The 20,018-nt window shown below is 40.4% G+C and overlaps 2 protein-coding genes across 2 annotated transcripts in view; both read right to left on the bottom strand.

Annotated features, from left to right (window-relative positions):
* The window catches only part of LOC141440235 (uncharacterized), a 15,320-nt gene extending 5,194 nt beyond the window's left edge, over nt 1–10,126 (bottom strand). Inside the window, exons 1-14 of the mRNA XM_074104693.1 lie at nt 10,031–10,126; nt 9,039–9,161; nt 8,262–8,386; nt 7,660–7,826; nt 6,971–7,093; nt 6,344–6,415; nt 4,929–5,042; nt 4,529–4,675; nt 3,607–3,795; nt 3,125–3,214; nt 2,092–2,193; nt 1,182–1,299; nt 609–720; nt 170–319 (exon numbers count right to left, since the gene is read on the bottom strand). Of these exons, the coding sequence (XP_073960794.1) occupies nt 170–319; nt 609–720; nt 1,182–1,299; nt 2,092–2,193; nt 3,125–3,214; nt 3,607–3,795; nt 4,529–4,675; nt 4,929–5,042; nt 6,344–6,415; nt 6,971–7,093; nt 7,660–7,826; nt 8,262–8,386; nt 9,039–9,161; nt 10,031–10,116 (1,718 nt within the window). The 5' untranslated portion in view covers nt 10,117–10,126. The remainder of the gene's footprint in view (nt 1–169; nt 320–608; nt 721–1,181; nt 1,300–2,091; nt 2,194–3,124; nt 3,215–3,606; nt 3,796–4,528; nt 4,676–4,928; nt 5,043–6,343; nt 6,416–6,970; nt 7,094–7,659; nt 7,827–8,261; nt 8,387–9,038; nt 9,162–10,030) is intronic.
* Nucleotides 10,127–11,008: 882 nt separating this feature from the next.
* Nucleotides 11,009–20,018, bottom strand: part of LOC141440566 (homeobox protein orthopedia-like) — a gene marked incomplete in the record, with an annotated part of 59,775 nt that continues 50,765 nt past the window's right edge. The window contains 4 exon segments of the mRNA XM_074105124.1: nt 11,009–15,215; nt 15,948–16,058; nt 16,614–16,772; nt 17,045–17,207. Coding sequence (XP_073961225.1) covers nt 15,079–15,215; nt 15,948–16,058; nt 16,614–16,772; nt 17,045–17,207 — 570 coding nt within the window.

The following is a 20,018-nucleotide window of genomic DNA, read 5'->3' as shown; positions in this document are numbered from 1 at the left end:
CTTCGATAAGCCCGGTATAGTATAACAAATAAAGTTTTGATCAATCAATCAATCAATGTGTCTCTCGTGTTATTAATTAAATAACTTGTTTCTAATAAAAAGAGTGTTCTTCGTACCACCACGACACTGACTGCAACAAGTATATTCAGCGATCACCTGGGTCCGGTACAGGGTCGGGCAGGTCCCAGGTGGTGGGGCGGCGCGCGCTGCGGCAGTCTTGGGGGGGAGCACGGGCGCGGCGGGGGGGGACAGCCACACCGCGCATGCGCACCACCAGCATGACACCAGCACCGCGTTACGGTGCCCGAGGGAGAAACTCCTGGATGACGGTAAGAGAATACCTATATCAGGGTTTCTCTAACTGTGCGTGGCAACATTGTCCCAGGGGGGTCGCGTGTCGATCTCTTTTTATTTTTATGCTTGTTTTCATTTCATTCTTATTTTCTAATAAAAATTATAAATGTCTAAATGGTGTTTTTCTGATAACCTGTTAGTAGCATTAAACACACATTTTTCCCCTCGGTGGCTATATGAACGCCTTGGGTACAATCGCTCGTTTTTTGCTCTTGTTGTGCAATCTACTAATGTAACATGTTCCTCGGTCTCACGTGTCGCCCCCCCCCCCGCCGCGCTGCAAGCCGCTGCGCGCGCGCACGACGCTGGACCCGCGCGACGTGCTCGGAGACTGCTCGTCTTCTACCGTCTTCTGTAGCGCTGGTCCTTTAATGTGTAGTGTTTTTTCAGAGTTAACATTCGGAACATTTTTTTTAAACCGTAGCGGCCTAGTCATCCCAGCCTATATACGTCCCACTGCTGGGCACAGGCCTCCTCTCAGAATGAGAGGGCTTGGGCCATAGTTCCCACGCGGGCCCAGTGCGGATTGGGAACTTCACACATACCATTGAATTGCTTCGCAGGTATATGCAGGTTTCCTCACGATGTTTTCCTTCACCGTAAAGCTCGTGGTAAATTTAAATGTAATTCCGCACATGAATTTTAAAAAACTCAGAGGTGCGAGCTGGGGTTTGAACCCACGACCCTCTGCTTGAGAGGCCATAGGTCAAACGTCAAACCACTCGGCCACCACGGATTTTTGGCCTAGTGGTTGGTCCTATCGCCTCTCGAGTAGAAAAATGAGAAAATAACCACGGATCAATTGTGATTTGGCAAATTTTTCGTACCAGGATGTATGCAGTATGCTCCAAAATCCGGTTTCTTGCCGAGGACCCCGAGGAACGGGAACTTGATCTTGATAGTTTGCAGCAGGCACTCCTCGTTCAGATCCCAAATGTGCAGCCACTGGATATAAATTTTTGGGTGTTTCAGCAATCATCATCATCATAAGTGTTATCAGCCGTAGGACGTCCACTGTTGGACATTAGGCCTCCCTTATAGACCTCCAGTTGCTTCGGTTGGAAGCGGCCTGCGTCCACCTCGAATTCGCGGCTTTAACCAGGTCATCCGTCCATGTCATTAGACGACCAGATGGCCCAGTGGTTAGAGAACCTGACTACGAAGCTTGAGGTCCCGGGTTCGATTCCCGTTTCAGATATTTGTATGAAAAATATGATTGTTTGTTCTCGGGTCTTGGGGGTTTAATATGTATTTAAGTATGTATCTATCTATATAATTATATTTATCCGTTGCTTAGTACCCATAACACAAGCTTTGCTAAGCTTATTTTGGGACTAGGTCAATTGGTGTGAATTGTCCCGTGATATTTATTTATTTATGTCAATCTGGTCCAACTCGGTGTTTCAGCAATATTATACTAAAATGTTTCAGTAATGTGTTGCGAGTGAGTTGTCGTTCACTGTGTGAATTATAAAAGGAAGGCCTTTGTACAGCAGGTAACGTCTTCTGGCTGATGGTGTTTGGGTAATACTTATCCAGGATATTTCGACAGAAAATTGGAAAAAAAATGTTTTTCATAAATATATTATAATTGAAAAAGTCACATGCTTCCACGTATTGGACGTTAAAAGTGTTGCATTAAAGACTACCTCATCCTACAAAAAATTAGCCAATCCCATCTGTTAATAGCTTGTGCAAAGAAGAAGAGACAAGATTGTGATTGCGAATGATACTTACACAATTACTGCAAAGCGCCATAACGATTTCCATGTCAGCTATGACTTTAACGTCCATCACGGCGACTTGCCCCGGCGCAGCTAGTTTTGCAAATGGAGCCGACTAAAAAAAGTATCTTAATGTTACACTGGGCTGTAATGACTCAACTTGCACTCAAAATAAATAAATATCTATTTGTCCACCAGTATAGTTCGTTTTTTTAGCATTAGAAGAAAGGTAAACATTCTTGAAGAGTATTTATTGAGAAACGTTTTAAAATAACAGTAACTATTACTTATGATACCAAAAGCATGAACTTAAATAATCATGACCTTGCTAATTGTTACTATTTGATGTGACATATTTTTCAAAAGTTTTTTTCAATAAAAAGACACGTAAAGATCTCTTAGGTACAAAAATACAATACAACCTTCTCTTACCTTCTTTCTAATGCTTAAAAAAACTATGTATAGCATTAATATTTTTTTACACCTCTCATTCAGAAAAGTAACTTTTCCTCCCTGACCAGAGGGAGCAAGAGAACTACTTTCTGTTCAAGGCTTTTCGAAGTGTTTTATTGCAAATGCAATTTTTTGATGCTGATTATTGTAAAACAACGCTGTTTTCTATGCTGGTTGCTCTTTAATTATATTTAGAATTGTTTTTTTTTTCAAGTTTCTTAATGCTCGGTGTGCAAAGTTGTATGAGCCACTCGGGAGAAAAACTATTTTCGTCTTGGGCGTTAACCCTTGAATCCCTCATTACGCTCAAGATTCTTCTGTAGAATCCTTCGCTACATTCTGGATTCAATGTACTGCCCTCGCCATAAATACACCGTTTTGCTTCCTTGAGACACAAATACCTAACTATTTCTTCAAATTCAAATGGGATCAAATGGAAAGTAAGTATACATTGGAGGGTATCCGAAACAAACAAATAAGCATCACTATTAGTTCATAGATGCACGATGTCTGAGACGGCAAACTGAAAAGTATAACCAAAGAGAGAACCTGGACTTTTTTTACGTCATTTAAAGTGTACATTTCATATCTACCTGCGTGGTATCCCACAACCTTACAGCACCATCCGCGCTGCCAGTGGCTAGCAAATGAAGAGTTGGCACCACGTGGAAGCAGCTCACGCCCTGCAAAAGGATAGGCTACAGAGGCGAAGACCTGGAGGTGGTAGACTGAGCTCTGGCTGCCTCATGGCAGTGATGCACGGATTGCTACCACCATCTTGCTCGCTAATCCTGTCGTGAAGCAGCAGTGCTTGCACTGTTGTGTTTCGGCGTGGAGAGTAAGACAGCCGGTGAAATTACTGGCACTTGAGGTATCTCATCTTAGGCCTCTAGGTTGGCAACGCATCTGCAATAACCCTGGTGTTGCAGATGTTTATGGGCGGTAGTGATCTCTTACCATCAGGAGACCCACTTGCTCGTTGGCCATCCAGTCGAATAAAAAAATAGAAGTAAATCGTAGAAAATATTTAAAAAAATACTGTTAGTAAGAATGTTTTGGACAGTCCTCCTCGTACCCTTTGAACTTTAAACACATAATCGTCCAGTTTTCCCGGCGCGTGTCGTGCCCTCACGCTCACTCCGCTGTCGTGCGAGCAGGAGAACACGACGTCCCCCGAGTAGCAGATGCGCCGCACCGCGCGCGCGTGCACGCGGCGCCATGTTGAAATAGTGCAGTAGCTCTTGTGGAGGGGGGATGACAACTCCTGGAAGTAATATGACACAGTTTAAATTTATTGAATCCGGTAAGGGGCAGTCCATGTCACTAAATAGAACTAAAAACATGCAGTTCCTTCACCTTCACACTGTAAGAACACACACAAATCACTCAAACCCATCTATCACCACCACCATACTACACTGACGCGTTTCAAACAGCTAGTGTTCGAAACGCGTCAACAGTAATCGTCGTCATCATCATCATATCAACTGTAGGACGTCCCCTGTTGGACATTGGCCTCCCCCATAGACCTCTGGTTGCTTCAGTTGGAAGCGGCCTGCATCCACTGTAACCCACGTTTTTAACCAGGTTGTCCGTAGCGTAGGCAGACCACCAACGAGATGGACTCGTTGGTGGACGTCCTACGCTGCGCTTGCTAATCCGAGGTCTCTTGAGAACTCCAAGCTACATGGCCTGCCCATTGCCACTTCAACAAGCTATTTCGCTTAGTTATATCGGTGACCCTCGTTCTTCTACGTATCTCCTAATTTCTGATGATTATTATGATTATGAGCTTTGCGGTGAAGGAAAACATCGTGAGGAAACCTGCACAAACCTGCGAAGCGATCAATGGTGCGTGCAAAGTTCCCAATCCGCACTGGGCCCGCCTGGAAACTATGGCCCAAGCCCTCTTGTTCTGCCCAGCAGTGGGACGTATATAGGCTGGGATGATGATGATGATGATGATGATTATATGGATAGTGCTAAATAGAAGATACCATCCAGAAGTAGCAGTTCACGTGGTCCCCTTTGGCCGGCAGCAGCACCCGACGCTGAAGAAAGCGCATGAACGTGATGTCTCCACGCGCTGTGCCCAGCGCCAGCTCCGCCGGGCCGCGGGAGGAGGGAGGTGAGTAAGCCAGACACTACGGATGAAAAAGAATTATGTGCTTTTTATTGAGGAGAAGAGTCGATCAAGTAAGAACTAATGGGTACCAATAAAAAAAGACTGACCCAAGCACCCCAGCCAATGGCTGAAGCAAGACTGAGGGGAGATAAGAATTCCCTCTAACCTTCTCCTCCCCGTAGTAAGCTCCAAGGAGTTGAGGACATGCAGTCCGATTTTTTTAGCCGGTTTACGCAAATATGTGTTTTTTAGGCATATGAGTTGAACCTTACCGTTGGTATGTGCGGCAACCCAGTGATGCAGTAGGAGAGCACGTGCGCGAGCGTCGCCGCGTCGTAGAGCGTCAGGCTGCGGTCTGATGCGGACAGGACGAGGCTCTGGATCTCCTGGAAATAGGTAGGGAACTCGCATGAGCTCATCAACATAGACCTCCAATTGCTTTGGATTGAAGCGGATAATGTCCATCAGACTCCAATGATCTTCATGGTCATCGGTCCACCTTGTGAAGTACCAGTACCCAAAGCGGTTCCAAATTTAGAACTATTAAAGGCCATTTATTCGAGCGTTTTCATTTTCTGGACACTTTTCTGACACAATGGCCGAATATTTTGATACAGTTTTTTAGTTATCTGGCAGAAATACAGGAACTCTACCAAAAATCGAAAACAACATTAAAATCTTCAGCCAATTCGTAAAAAATGTGACCAGATAAATGAGGGGGTTGAAAAGCTCGAATAATCGCCCTAAAATTGTGCAATGTAGTTTTGCAGGTTTGAGATGATGATGGTGAAATAGTGTAGATGTGGTAATATAAAATGAAATCGGCAGGTGCCACTGTAGTCGGTCCAATATTTTTGCTCCCAAATAGTTCACAAGTGGATTGACTACCTACTTACGTAGGTACTTACGTCCGAGTGCTCGACACGTTAATGCCCAATAGACGACACCCTGCTGTCATCTCTATTGCTAATAACATAAGATTAAAGATGCCAACTATTGGGACAGCGACGAGCGTTCGTACGTTTACTTTAAGGGGGTTGCTCTTCCATACAAACCTTCGGACAACGCGCATAGCTTCTACAGCCATGTTTTCTTAGAGGATTTTTTGAGAATAGTAAATTATGGATATGCTCTTCTAGCAACATCCAAAAAAAAGTAACTTTATTGCATCAAAAGTGCAGCGTGATGTAGTAAATTTTGATGCATTTTACCATTGTATGAGTACAACTGATAGTTGGTACAAAATTTCGTGACTCGATAAAAAAATGTGAATATTACTCGAAGGAGTACCCCGATTGGGTAGCTAAGTGTCGCAATAGACTTTCGTTAGCTGGCGCTGTCTATTTGCGTGTGTGCGTGAGCTCCTAGTGTCCGTATACGGCCCTAATTGACGTTCAAAGTAAAGGAACTCGTTTGCGGCTTTGGCGGAATATTATTTCAATATGTGGGATCAAAAAATTGGTTACGCTTAGATACTCCAGCCATTAGTTTTTGATGAAATAATTCTTTGTAATTTACGAAAAAAACGTAAAAAAAGACAATATTGATAACAGCGCCATCTAACGGGACATTGATCATGAGCTAACCAGGAGCATAGCCCTCAAGTAAAATCACTAGTTAATATGGTGATAAATGGCTACACTATAGTCTACTACTTTCTATAATACAGTCATGAAAATAAACTCACGCTCATGTACACAGCATCAGTGATCCAGCAGTTTTTGACGCGTTTATGTACTCCTGTCCGATCGAAAAACACCTGGAAAAATTGACACTTATGGAGCTTGTCAAACATTAAGAGGTGATACCGAAAAACCTAAAGAGATGTGATTAAGAATTCGACTGTGAGAGATTTTGCTCTGCCGTACGAGGGCTTTCCACAAGTATACCTAGCACCATCCATGAACACGCGTGATTTTGACAAAATTAGACATTAATGGCATTGTAATAAGAACCGTATAAACAAGAGCTATGCTCAACGGCTCATGACTGATATAGTGTGCACCAGAATAAGCACTTGCAAAGTATATGGTACGTATGTACGGTGACGATCGTTAATCTGGGACCCACTTACGATCTAACCTGTGTAATGCGTCACTGCTGTTATAAATAAATTATTTAATTTCTTAATTTCATTTTGTATGACAATTCAAAGGATGTTTTGACGAAATGGGTCTCAAATTAATGCTCGTGACCGTACCACATACGAAGATGATGAGACACGAGCGAAACTAGGTATTAGTAAAAGCACCGCACGACAACAATACATTGCAGAGTTTTATTGGAACATCAATACCTTGAAGGTATACGGTACCTCGTAGGAGTGCAGCAGTTTTAGATGGCCGTCGTAAAGGCCGACCCGGCCGCCTTTTGTCACCACCGCGTAGCAGAAGGAGTCCCTCGTCTCTATAGGCACGAACTTCACTATGGTCTCTCGCTGCAACCAATACGACAAATGATTAAAGTAATGATAGTGGTGGCCTCATACCGGCAGGTGAAGAGCAGATTTATCAATCTGCAGATACATTTTGTTAAGACTCAAATCTCGTAGCCAGACTTGGTACTGGTAGATAGCTTTGAGATTGAAAAAATGTTCCCAATTTGCAGCTACAAAATATATTCCTTAATCATTTTATTTTTATTTTATGTAAGTATTTTAAGTTTAGGTAGTTTAATTAATTTAATGCCTATTGTAATAAAACCCGATTCTAGCGAAGTATAGAAAAGAAAATTAGCACCGAGTATTTTCAAATCTGGCTACGTTATGAAAAGCTACGTTTTCATTTCGAAGCTAGTCAACAAATCTCGCTACGAGATGGCACTAAAGACGTTCAGAGAAGTAGGACGGCCAGCAACTGCACCGCATGCAGGTTGGAGCGAACAGCTGGGGCGTGCACCGGGCACTGAGGGCAGTGTCGCCTGCTGAAGCACTGCTGGCGACGGATGCTGCGCGTACAGCTGCTAGCACCTACCCTCACTGCACGCCAATAGTGAACAGTCTACCTTGCAGTGGGGCAGCGTCTTGACCCTGGACTCTCTGAGCGGCGTCCAGCGCGCGGGCGCGCCGGCCAGCAAGCTGTCCAGCAGTTGGCTCCACCAGACGCGGCCGCAGCCCCACGCGTCCAGTCGCTGGAAGAGCGCGTGCGCGTGCGGGGAGAACTTGTGGCTCCCTGCAATTAAGCAACTGTGCCTGATGTACTGCAAAGGGGTGAGGTCAGCCCATAGTATTACACATCTGGACAAAAGCTTCCTCTCTCGACCTCCACAGCTCCCTATTCACATCGTGCGTATAGTATTAACATGACTTTCCACACTTCAACCACTCTTTAATCTCTTGATGTAGTAACCCTTCTCTACACTTCTCTTTAGCCAGTGACCGCAGCCGCTGCCATGTGGACAAACATCGAAGCAATTCTAACAATACGACGTCATCATTTACACCCGATGTCGTATTATCTAACGCGTTGACGTTCGCAGTCGTATTCGCCATCTCTTTCTACCCTCATCTCACACCATGTGACAGAAAAAGTGGTGAAAACGATCGTGATGCCAAGTGTGAGACAAGAAGGCTTCTGGTAGCATTAATTAGGAGGCTAGCTGGTTACCGAATATTCGATTGACGGCGGCGACGAACCCCTGCTGGTCGAGGCAGCGCGCCGCGTGCTGCGCGGGCGCCGCGAACTCAATGCCTTCCTGAGCCGCTGCCGCACGCATGACTTCCTCCACTCGTCTGCAATGATGAACATTATTGATCATTATTTACAACTTGTAGCGCCCAAGATTGCCTAGCTTGCAATACGATTAGCAGCGCCAGCTATACAGTCTGTAGCCTCAGTAGTCTCTCGCCCACCACTCATATTGACCTAAGTTTTACCTACCCATTAGTAATGTAATATATGGAGTCACGTTGCAAGACAATTTATGATTTAGAACATCCCCGATCTTCACTTCTAATTTGATTAAAGCCATCGCCAAAGCGTTATGCTTGAATTTCCCTACTTACTTTTAAGTATCATCTTTTATTTCAACTTAACATAGCTCCATCGTTACTTTTGATTACTACGCCAATTTAAATTTATTACCTGTCCATGGTCTTCTCTATTGATGTGTTCTTCTCGTGTTGATGTCCACTTTACCTGTAGATATCGTCTTAGCCTGTCGTATCCATGGTATTTTCCCATTACGTTAATAACAATAATAAGTTACATCAATTGATGATATCAACACATACTCGTAATCTTACCTTAGGTACTTTTTATTTCATTATTGTTTCTACTTTTAATTTATTGTTTATTCGTTATTGCAATTATATTTTTGTTTTAGTTTTATAAAACCATCGTCGATTTCATCATCAATCAAAACCATCGTCGATGTTACCTTACCTATCTATGTCCAGTGACTTGCCCCCATCCCTTGCCTTGCGGAAGGCGCGGCGTAGCTGGCTGAGCGCTGCAGGAGTGAGGGCATCCAGCAGCTGCTGCGACAGACTGTCCTCGTCATCTTCGCTGGAGATGTACAGGTTTTAGAATATCGACGTGGCCGTGGGAGCTAGCAGGAATATATTCAGGAGAATGACTTATGACATACTTTATTCTGTATCCTAAATCCTAATCTTATTTTGTGTATTTTCTTTTGTACAGGCGGGGGTTCTGTGTGGGAATGCAGTTTCACCTTCTATGTGGCTATACATAGACGTGGCGAAGAATATAGTTTGAAGTTACGAAAACTATTTAAAACGAGATGAAGAGGTTTTATACCTACATACCTACTACAGGTATTCACTCACAGAATAATAACATAGGCACATACTTATTGCAGCATAATGCTGAGTCAAGTTCCTTTTCAACATCATCATTTTTTTTTCTTTTCTGTAAATTGTGTGTTACTTTAAGTTTGATGTCGAAATAAAGTTATGTATTACTTCTGTGGTTATGTCCATGTCTAAAAAGTCAAAAATACAAAGCCATAATACAAATATTTACTTGTCTAATTAATATTATAAAAAACAATTACAGAACTAAACCTAAATATAAACTAAACTAAAATGTCAAGATTTTCTGCCTCAGACATTGATCCTAAGACTCTGGCCGCATTAGGTACCTCTCTGTAGCCTTAATTAAAATTAATAAATTACCCTAGCCCAGTGGTTTTCAATCTTTTTTGGATAACATTTAATAGAATAAACCCGGATCACTCAAGTCTTAAATCAAGTTTAGCTTGAAACATTATTTTGAGCTAATTCTAGCTCCTTCTTCCTTTTTTTAGCTTCTCGAACAGATGATTGTGGCTTCAAATTAAGGCAGTTCAAATTAATATCAACAACTTCCTCAAATTAAAACGATTCATGTGTAGAATAATTTGTTCCTTTACTTACCAAAGCAAACTTTCTTCGGAACCACTTTTTAAGGACAAGCTTTTGTCCAAATCAAGACATTCATCGTTGAAAGATTTTACCGACATTTTTAGCTGCTGTTTGCCATCACAGTAGCGTGTTAGGTCGATAAGGCACAATGTGGTTGTTACCAAAGTTACGCTAATATTTATATCAGAGCCACCTAGCGGCGAGTAGCTGAACCTACACGGCAGGTTCGTGAAACGTAAATTACCTATAGCAATAAATTACAGAGGGCGGTGATATGCCATATATAAGGATTTTAGAAATTTTAAATTTGCAAGAAATTGGTTTTTAATTATTTTTTGTTTTATAATAAATATTTCCTTATTATCGCGATGCAGTTATAAGCTGTCATAATAATAAAATTTTAAATCAAAAGTGAAACACGGAATATGTGTTTCACTTTTGACTATTGCACTATTGAACCCCTTTTCCTATTCCTCGAAACAGTTTTTCTAGGTATAAGAAGGTATAATATAATAAAAAAACAGTTTTTAATCGTTTGCTTGCTAATTTGTTCGCGCTAATCTCAGAAACGTCTTAACCTAGAAGGATGCGGTTTTGACTGATATTTGTTTTATTTCAATCAGTTCACAAATGAAAAAAAAGTCGTCATATTTTTTATTTGTATATCGCTTTGTTTTTTTTTTGGAAAATCATGATAAATAAATAACTTGATGGAAAAAAAACGAGTGTCAATAATCAGGCGATCCGCGGGCTCGTTTGTATATGTATGTATGTATGTAAACTCTTTATTGTACAAAATAAGTAAACAAACACAGATGACAAACAATGAAATATATGTACAAAGGCGAACTTATCCCTTTAAGGGATCTCTACCAGTCAACCTTTGAGTGGATGAGAGGAGCATTCAGTCAGGGACAGACAAAAAGTACACTACTACACTGTACTACACTGTATACTATGTATGAAGAAGTATTAAATGAAACAGCAAGATGAACATTGTCTATTTTATTGTATGTATGTATACTTAGGGCTAAAAATGATTCTAGACGATATATTACATATGCAGGGCGAGTGTACTTCTGCGGACGAACACAGGCATTGTTAGTTTTACTGACCAAATTGCGAGACACTAAAACTGACACAATTTCTCACACTAATTTAGCAAAACTGACATTCTCTGACAATAAAACTTACAATTAAATTTACCAATTGTCTTCAATCGAAAAAAACTGTCAATTTCTGTACTGTCAGTTTCATTAATTTATGTGTCAATGAAATATTATTGTCAGTCTAACTGACCGCCTGACGTCTCCTTTTAATTATTATTATTATTCTCTCTATTAAGCTAATAATAATCACTCAGTCCTTTACTTGTAGAAAATTCTTTTAAGCAACAAAAATACGTCCGTTTTTTAGCAAAACGTTAATCCAGAATGATTAAAATATCGCTTTGGTTTGATTGCTTAAAATAAATGCAAAAATATTTCACAACATTTATTAAAAATAAAGATTTTAAAAATACTTAAAAAGGGACGGAAGAATTGACAGAAAAAAAGTAAAATAGAAACACTAAGAAAATGAAATAGGAACTATCAACCACTTCAACTAATTTATGTGAATAAAAAATATATTTTAATTCAGTGGCCGCCAGTTTCTCAAAAAATACAAAATTTTGACAATTCCTTATCCGAAAAATATTACAACTATACATTTACACAAACAGTATACTTTGGGTTGGATGCCGTATACATTATTACCACAATTTTTATGATATTATGTCCCCAAGAGAGAGACTTGACTCGTCGTCTCACTTACTCCAGAAATATTTGAAAAATGTCTGATATTTAACGATTTGTACGAAAGTTTACTGACACGGGCACTTTTAAATAAATATTTCATGTTTTAACACGACTTTTTCAAATTTATTATTTTTCAAATCTAATAACAGATTTTTTTGTGAACATTTTACATTATCATTCCGAAATTAAAATCAAATTTGAAATATGTATACAGGGAGGGTGTCCGGAACAACGATGTAGATTAATTCAGGTGATATATTGAAGTATTAGGAAGAGTTTAAACCCTAGATGTATTAGTCCAATGTCTTACATCTTTCATCGTTTTTTAGTACCAAAATTTGATATTAAAAATTAAATTAGCGCCAAACTGTCCATTAAATCAAACTTATGTATTTCTTAATTACTCACTTCATAATTAAATGATAAATCAATATAAAAATGTAACCATTCTGTCATCTACACAAATATTAATAATACCTACATATTTTTCTGCCTAAAAATAAAAATTCACGTTTCTACATCGTTACACCGTGCAATCAGTATACCTTCACGTCTTCACGAAATCATTATTAATTTCAGTAAGTACTATGTAAGTACTTAATAAAGAATTAAAAGTAAAACTGAAAGATTTCACATTGCCCGTACCAACAAATTTTCTGTTTCTTCTCTACACATCTACACTGTATTTGGAATGTCAAATAATACCTACTTTACGTTACAATCTGTAAATACATCGATTAAAAGCTAGCTAAAACTATTTAATACTTTATAATAAACGTACCTATTCTTAAGAAATAAATAGCTTAGTATTATTACTATCATCATTATTAATTATTATTGTACGACGCGTATACATATTTTTGAGTACAGCTCATTTTTTTTAAACTTTAATTTGTCCATAAGAACTTGCACTTCGTCGTCACCCTAGTGACGGTTTGTATGAATATCTCATCAGAATTTAGCCATTTATTTGAGTGTACAGAGGACAGTCCTCATTGATATAAGTTTGACATACTTTAGTCGTTTATTGCTCAAAAGCTTGTAATTTTGTATCCAAATAACTCTACCCGCAAAGTTATGTCTTAATGAGATTCTTGCTAGATCATCAAAGATATTTTTCCGTATTGGTAGTAGATTTTTGTCATTCATAAAAGCTTATTATAAGCAGCCTAAACTGAATAAAGATATCTTGACTTTAACTTTGATAGCACTATGCAGGGAAAAATGACAATTTACGTGTAAAAATAAACCAAAGCCAACTCCTTTCATAAATGATTAGTAGCTCTACTCTTTCAACTTTCTTAAAAAACCGCTTTCAAAGCTCTGATGAAACACTTGACTTGACTTCGTAATTTATATAACCTTTCGTGTGGTAGCTTCTGCGTGCCTTGTTGCAATCTATCATATCACAATTAGCCCTGTCGTAGGTTTTTATCAGTTGTATCGTTTTACAGGATTGCAATAGAGATAATCTCTCATGTCACATTTAACTTTGAATTACATGTTTCCTTGCTTCTCCGCTAACAAGAAGTAGGAAGGCCTCGGCAATATAGCATCTAAACCAATCAAACATGTTTTTCTTTTTGCGATAATTCTCAATGTCACTGTTGTATCTTTCAGCAGTATTGAGATAGGGGTAGTGTTATAGTTATCTTATGTAAGAGCAGCTTCAAACTACATCCGATTCAAATCCGATCCGACACCGTAAAATATGGACTGGAGTAGACGTAGAACTATTTACACATTTAGGGCCTGTTTCACCACCTGTCGACTAACTTTAAGTGACGGATATCAGTGATACCTTGAGTGTTTGTTTTGTCCGAATAAACAAAGACGGCATTAACCCTTTACCAGGCGAAGGGATATATTCCTCCCACATCTTATATCGGTTACCGTAGTCAGGTTTTAACTCCAAACCTCCTACAAAATATTTTGTCGATCCCTGAAAATAGTATTTTATTATCTTCATTCACAACACGCTTCTAAATCGCGTAATATATCTTTGGCAGCCGTTTAGATTCACTTGAACTCTAATTTCAGTAAACTACGGAGAAATTGGAACACTTTCCTTAATTTCTATGAAGCAGAAGTACATAAGATCGACCAATTTTTTGATATTTTATACATTTTGAGTGTTGAAAGGTAATGTAATCCTAAACATTGCTAAATATTCATGCATTTTTGTGTATGACTAAAATTAGGATGTGGGTTGACATTATCCCATGGCCTTATTAGAGTTTAACTGTGCGGGAGCTATTCTTCCCATGGCCCGGTAAATTGTCTTGTCGTGTCATAAAAACTCGCGTAAGTAATAAAACTGTTTTTGTGTTCAACCTAGAGCGAATTCATGTACCTAGCTGTAAAATCTCCTTTTAAAGACTTTCCCTGAAGAATAAGATGTGGGAGGAATATATCCCTTCGCCTGATCAAGAATATAATAAGACAAAATCGAGTATGACAGTTAATTACTTAGACAGGCGATGGGATAACCGTAACCCACATTTTTATTTCTGGTTTAAAGGAACATCTCCGACTTTCGTAAATACATTTTTTACAAGGCGTTAAATACGGTTGTAACAGTATATAAAGTACGTATGAAGACACGCTAGTTCTAAGGGGCCTGGTAAAGGGTTAATTTTATCTGCCACCTAAAGTTAGTCGACAAGACAGTGGTGAAACAGGGCCTTAGTGTTGTAGTTTACACATTAGATTCGATTTTACACATCTCAGAAAATATGTCAACTTTTTGTGAATGCCAGTTTCAAATTCTAATAATCAAAGACGCGGAAGTTACGTTGAAGCCGTGAACGTAATTTGTTGAGTTTTGAGTCGCGTAATTTTGGTTTTATACAAAAACTCTATTTGTGTAACCTCATTTTGTGTCGATCTGTGCACAAACTAGACTTTTGTATAAAACCAAATGCAGCAGAAATTGATCATCATCAGTCATCACGTCAACCGTAGAATATCGACTTTTTGGACCTAGGCCTCCCCCACGAACCTCCAGTTGCTTAGGTTGGAAGTAGTTTGCATCCACCGTGAACCCGCGGCTTTAGCCAGGTCCGTCCATTTCGTTGGTGAAAATTCTACGCTGTGCTTCTCAATCGCGGCAGCAGAAATTATACAACCAAAAATACACGATTCACAGCTTGAAAATTACGTTCGTTTGGCCTTACGAGAGCAGAATTAGTGTCTGTCACATTATGTAGTTTAGTCACGGTTTACGTGCCAGTGCTGCACTGGTATCTTCGGGCAGGTCGGTCAGTAGACGGGGCTGTGCGCGTCATAGTTAAGCTGCAGATAGGGCGGGATGGCGGCCGACAGCTCGGACGCGCGCCGGCGCAGCGCCGCGATGCTGTGCCCGCGCCACACCTCGTCCTCCCCCTCGCCGCCGTTGCCTGCAATACAACATTATGACAAACAATGTTAGTGCCTAGATGATGATAGAAAACCAGTAATGGGTTATGTGACTTTTAGGAAACAAGATTAAATAAGCATTAGGATATTGACATTTACATTAGGCGTCGAGACGCTCGGTCCGTGGGGCCCTGGCGCAAGGGAACTCTTCAGCCAACTGGCAAAGAGACTGGTCGACGCCACCGGAGACAAGAGGGCTGGCAGCTTCCTCGCTCAGCGTCTTGGCATCGCCATACAGCGAGGAAATACTGCCAGCATTCTTGGAACCATGCCACAGGGGCCTTTTTTAGATTTATATTAGTTTTTAATTATTATTATTAAGTTTTTTATTTTTTAAATTGAAGTTTAGTTTATTTGGATAATTATCATGGTGTTTCAGCGTACTATTATGTAATAAGTAATTAAAATAATTGAATAGTGAACACTTTACATTAGGACAAACGTTATTATCGCAAAAGATCATTATGACCAAAGTTATTAAGGAATGTACAATTAGGACAGAGGATATTATGAATTCCAATATAGACCTTAAAAAAATAAAACCCAAGAACCAGGACGTATTTTAGCAAAAACGTTTTTGCTAAAATACGTCCCAATGTAACCCTCTTTTCGCTTGAGGAGTATTTTTGCGAAACAAATATTTGGGTTACATGTGGAAAATTTACCAACAGGATTAATAATATGTTTCTTCAGATAACTACAGTAAAGGTTACCTGAAGCAGTCGGGGAGCCGTTGTTCCCGCAGTGCATGTGGGGGGGAGTGGGGGAGCCCTCCACGCCCCCCTGCTGCCCGATGTTGTTGCAGTACGACATCATCGTGTCGCCTGTAATGACACGTTACTATATTATAACCAGGTAGTCACTTCAACGGTGAGGCCAAAAAAGTATATATTTTGGGGGTTCTGTGATTCTCCTAGGGGTTTCATATGGACGAACGTTTTTTATTGAAACTGTAGAGTATTCAGGATGATTATATTTCAGGACTATCCTAAATATAGACCTCTATAAAGGTTAGGTTAGTTTTGTAACAATCCTGAAGTAGGTATTTACGAGTAAAACAAAATGACCCCAATAACTCACGCCCGTTTACGTTAGTTTATTTCGACATGTTTCGGGTTTATTCGCATTTGCAGCAGCTGCTGAGTCGCATTGCTCCTAGAGGAAGGGCTACGAAATAGCCCGTAACAGTGGAACTAAACTCGATTTAAGACGAGAGTTATCCAGGTAATTTGATTAAATATGAGTGAGTCTTATGGTGGTTTCATGTTCAAAATCCTGAAGTACCTAATTACAGTTTAAAAAAAATCGTTCGTCCAATATGTTAGCTGGGAAATGAATAATGTGGGATAAATATTTTGAGTGAAGTGTTGCTGACTGACCGAGCGAGTTGAGTGGGTAGTGTCCCTGGTAGGGCTGGCTGCTGGCGGCCGACGAGATCGGCAGCGCGGGGTTCAGCTCCGACGACAGCTGCGGCAGCGCGCCCACGCCCGCGCCGAACCCGCCCATCGACACGCCGCCCTGAGACAGCTGGCCTAGACCTGGAGGACCACAGTATTTTAATTAGAAAGTCACACATACTATTTCAATCGTCACACATATTATTTCGCTCACCACATATACCATTTCGCTCGTCATACGTACTATTTCGATGATCGATCACACATACTGTTCCATTCTTCAGACATACTATTTCGCTCGTCACACATACTATTTCATTAATCACACATTATTTCGCTCATTAGAAAATATGTTTCATTCGTCTTAATTTTCGGCTGTCAGACTGTTTTACTCAAATGTCTCTGTGACCCACCGGCGGGCATGGCCCAGGGGCGGTCCCCGAAGACGCCGGGCCCGCAGACGTCGCCCCCGAAGGGCGGCAGCCCGTGCGACGGCAGCAGCGACCCCGGCGACCGGAACACGTTCGTGCTCTTCTTACGCTTCTTCCATTTCGCTCGACGGTTTTGAAACCACACCTGAAAGAGAGAGATAAAGAGAGGTGTGAGAAAATATTGAGTACGGCGTTTGTCATATTAGTCTAGGGCACTAATAAGTATAGTGATTCTACATGACCGATGGGGATCAACTCTACACTACTGAGTATTGGCTTAAGTTATTAAGCCAATTGCAAGCAAGACCGTAACGTCAAAAAACCTCACGATTATTAACGCCATCTAGCGATATCGCCTGTCAATTAGATCACATTTTATACGTCACTAACCTATTGATCGACCAAACATAAAAAAATCGTATTTTTACGGTTCCATACCTCGAAAGGAAAAAACCTTATAGGATCACTTTGTTGTTCGTCCGTCCGTCTGTCAAGACCCTTTTCTCAGGAACGCGTGGAGGTATCAAGCTGAAATTTATATCAAATACTCAAGTCTAGTCTCTAGTCTCAAGCTGTGAAAAAATCAAACTTCTAAGCCAACGCAATCAAAAGATACAGCCGTTTATGCTGCAAATTTCCGCAAATTTTCGAAACTCGCAAGGGAATCAAAACCTACAGGGTACTTCCCGTGAACTCAGAATCTTGAAATTTGGTACGAAGCAACGTCTTATAGCACAGATAAAGGAAAAATTGCGAAAACCGTAAATTTACATCATATATATAGGTAATATAAATATTTATACGGAACCCTCGGTTTTTTTGTCTTTTCATGACCATTGCTGGAGTGCTATTTACCTACATCTCATACTAAAAACCAAAATATAGCGGGTAGGCCCTATAAAAATAAGAGCAAATAATTAAAACATCTCGTACTCGTCCATCGGAAAGACATTAGTTCAGCCATTTTTCAAAATAATTAAGTCTAGATTTTTCCTTTTTCATAAAAAATAAATACTAGTATGTAGTAGTATTGTACGCCATCCTAGATCCCAATCTTCGTCGCCTGTCACGCTACACACGTCAAGAATGTTGCATTACATTGATTGCAATGTAAAAGACATAAAAAAATGTATTTTTACTAATGTCGTTCAGTTTGACGAGGAGGTATGTAAGATCTATGTTTTAATTATTTGCTCCTGTTAGACCCACCCGGTAATATTATGAATTTAAAACGAAAACTATCACAGTTCACAGTATTAGTACTGAAACCAAATACAAGTAGCAATACACTGCGCCACCCGACACGCTCTTGGCCGGTTTTTTATTCCAGAGATAGGTATAAACAGGCTTGTTCCAAATAAAGGCAAAAAGGAGATAAATGCGGTCTATTTTTCCCGGGATCCCGAGACCGGGATCGCAGATTGCTTAATATTTTTCTTAATATAAAAATAAAAATATTTTACTAAAAGCCTTTGGCGTTGTAAGGACGTAACGGACTTTTAAGTCGAAAAACTACAAGAAAATAAATCGTCATTTGCATCATTCCAGCCTATACGTCCTACATCTGGACACAGACCTTTTATCAGACTGAGTAGCGACTAGACCGGCTTAGGCCGTAGTACCCACGCGCGCCCAGTGCTGATTGGGAACTTCACACAATATATCAGAGGTTTTTTCGAAGCGGTGGTAGTTTTTTTTACGTAAGTGTTTGTTATAGCCTAAATTGAATAAAACTATTTTGACTTTGACCATTCAATCGCGTCGCAGGTTTGTGCGGGTTTCTTTTAGACTTTAATTCATTAAACTGTAGTTTTTAAGTATAATATTTATACTTAATTGTTTTATTTTGAAAACATGTGTCAAGTTTCCGAAAGCGCTGGTAGTTTAAAAAATGACGTGTAAAAGTGCCCATTGCGGCCTATTTACTGAATAAATGATTTGAATTTGAATCGATGTTTTCCTTCACTGTAAACCTCGTAGTAAATTCTGAATGTAATTTCTCACATGAACGTGCGAGCCGGGGTTCGAACCCACGATCCTCTGCTTGAGAGGCGATAGGTCAAACCACTCGGCTACGAGTTTTTTTTAAAGTCTGTAACACGTAATTTAAATCCAAACGAAACCATTAAACCGGAGCAGTAGCAGTGAAGCGCCAGTATTAAACATTCACCCCCGGCGAGGGTGGTGGGGGAGTCATTTGGCAACTGTCACACGCAGACATTATTTATCGCTGTTCGCTTCTTTATTTAGACCGTGTTATTGTCGAGGTGGAGGGAGCATTCGACTGTGTATCTGTTGTGACCGTTTTGTTTGGAAAGATTTTTATTTGCCAGGCTGAAAGTTAGAAAAGTGGTTTGAACTTAGTTGTTTGAACTGTGGCCTCTTGAGGAGGGGATTGTGAGTTCAGGCCCGGGTTTGTATCTACCTCTGAGTTTTAAGAAATCATGTGCAAAATTACATTTTATTTAACCTGAGATTTTTGTTGACAGAAAACCTGGACACTTCAATGATATATATGTGTATCGTGTTCGCTAGTACTCTCACGCCCATAGGACTGTGTATTCGTCCTTTTAGGAATCATCATCATATCAGCCATAAGACGTCCACTGGTTGAATATAGGCCTCCCCCATAGACCCCCAGTTGCATCCACCGTGAACCCGCGACTTTAACCAGGTCATCCGTTCATCTCGTTGGTGGACGTAGTACGCTACGCTTGCCGATCCGCGGTCTCCACTCGAGAACTTTTCGGCCCCAACGACCATCTGTTCTCCGTGCTATATGGCCTGCCCATTGCCACTTCAACGAGCTAGTTCGCTTGGCTATGTCGGTGACCCTTGTTCTTTTACGTATCTCCTCATTTCTGATTCGATCCCATAGAGAAACCCAAAGCATAGCTCTCTCCATAGCTCGCTGAGCAATTCTATAGTGTAGCAGCACATCTCGGATCCATATGTC

Source organism: Choristoneura fumiferana, chromosome 22 (assembly GCF_025370935.1).
Source record: "Choristoneura fumiferana chromosome 22, NRCan_CFum_1, whole genome shotgun sequence".
Classification (NCBI taxonomy): Eukaryota; Metazoa; Arthropoda; class Insecta; order Lepidoptera; family Tortricidae; genus Choristoneura; species Choristoneura fumiferana.
This window is presented reverse-complemented; position numbering and strand designations above follow the sequence as displayed.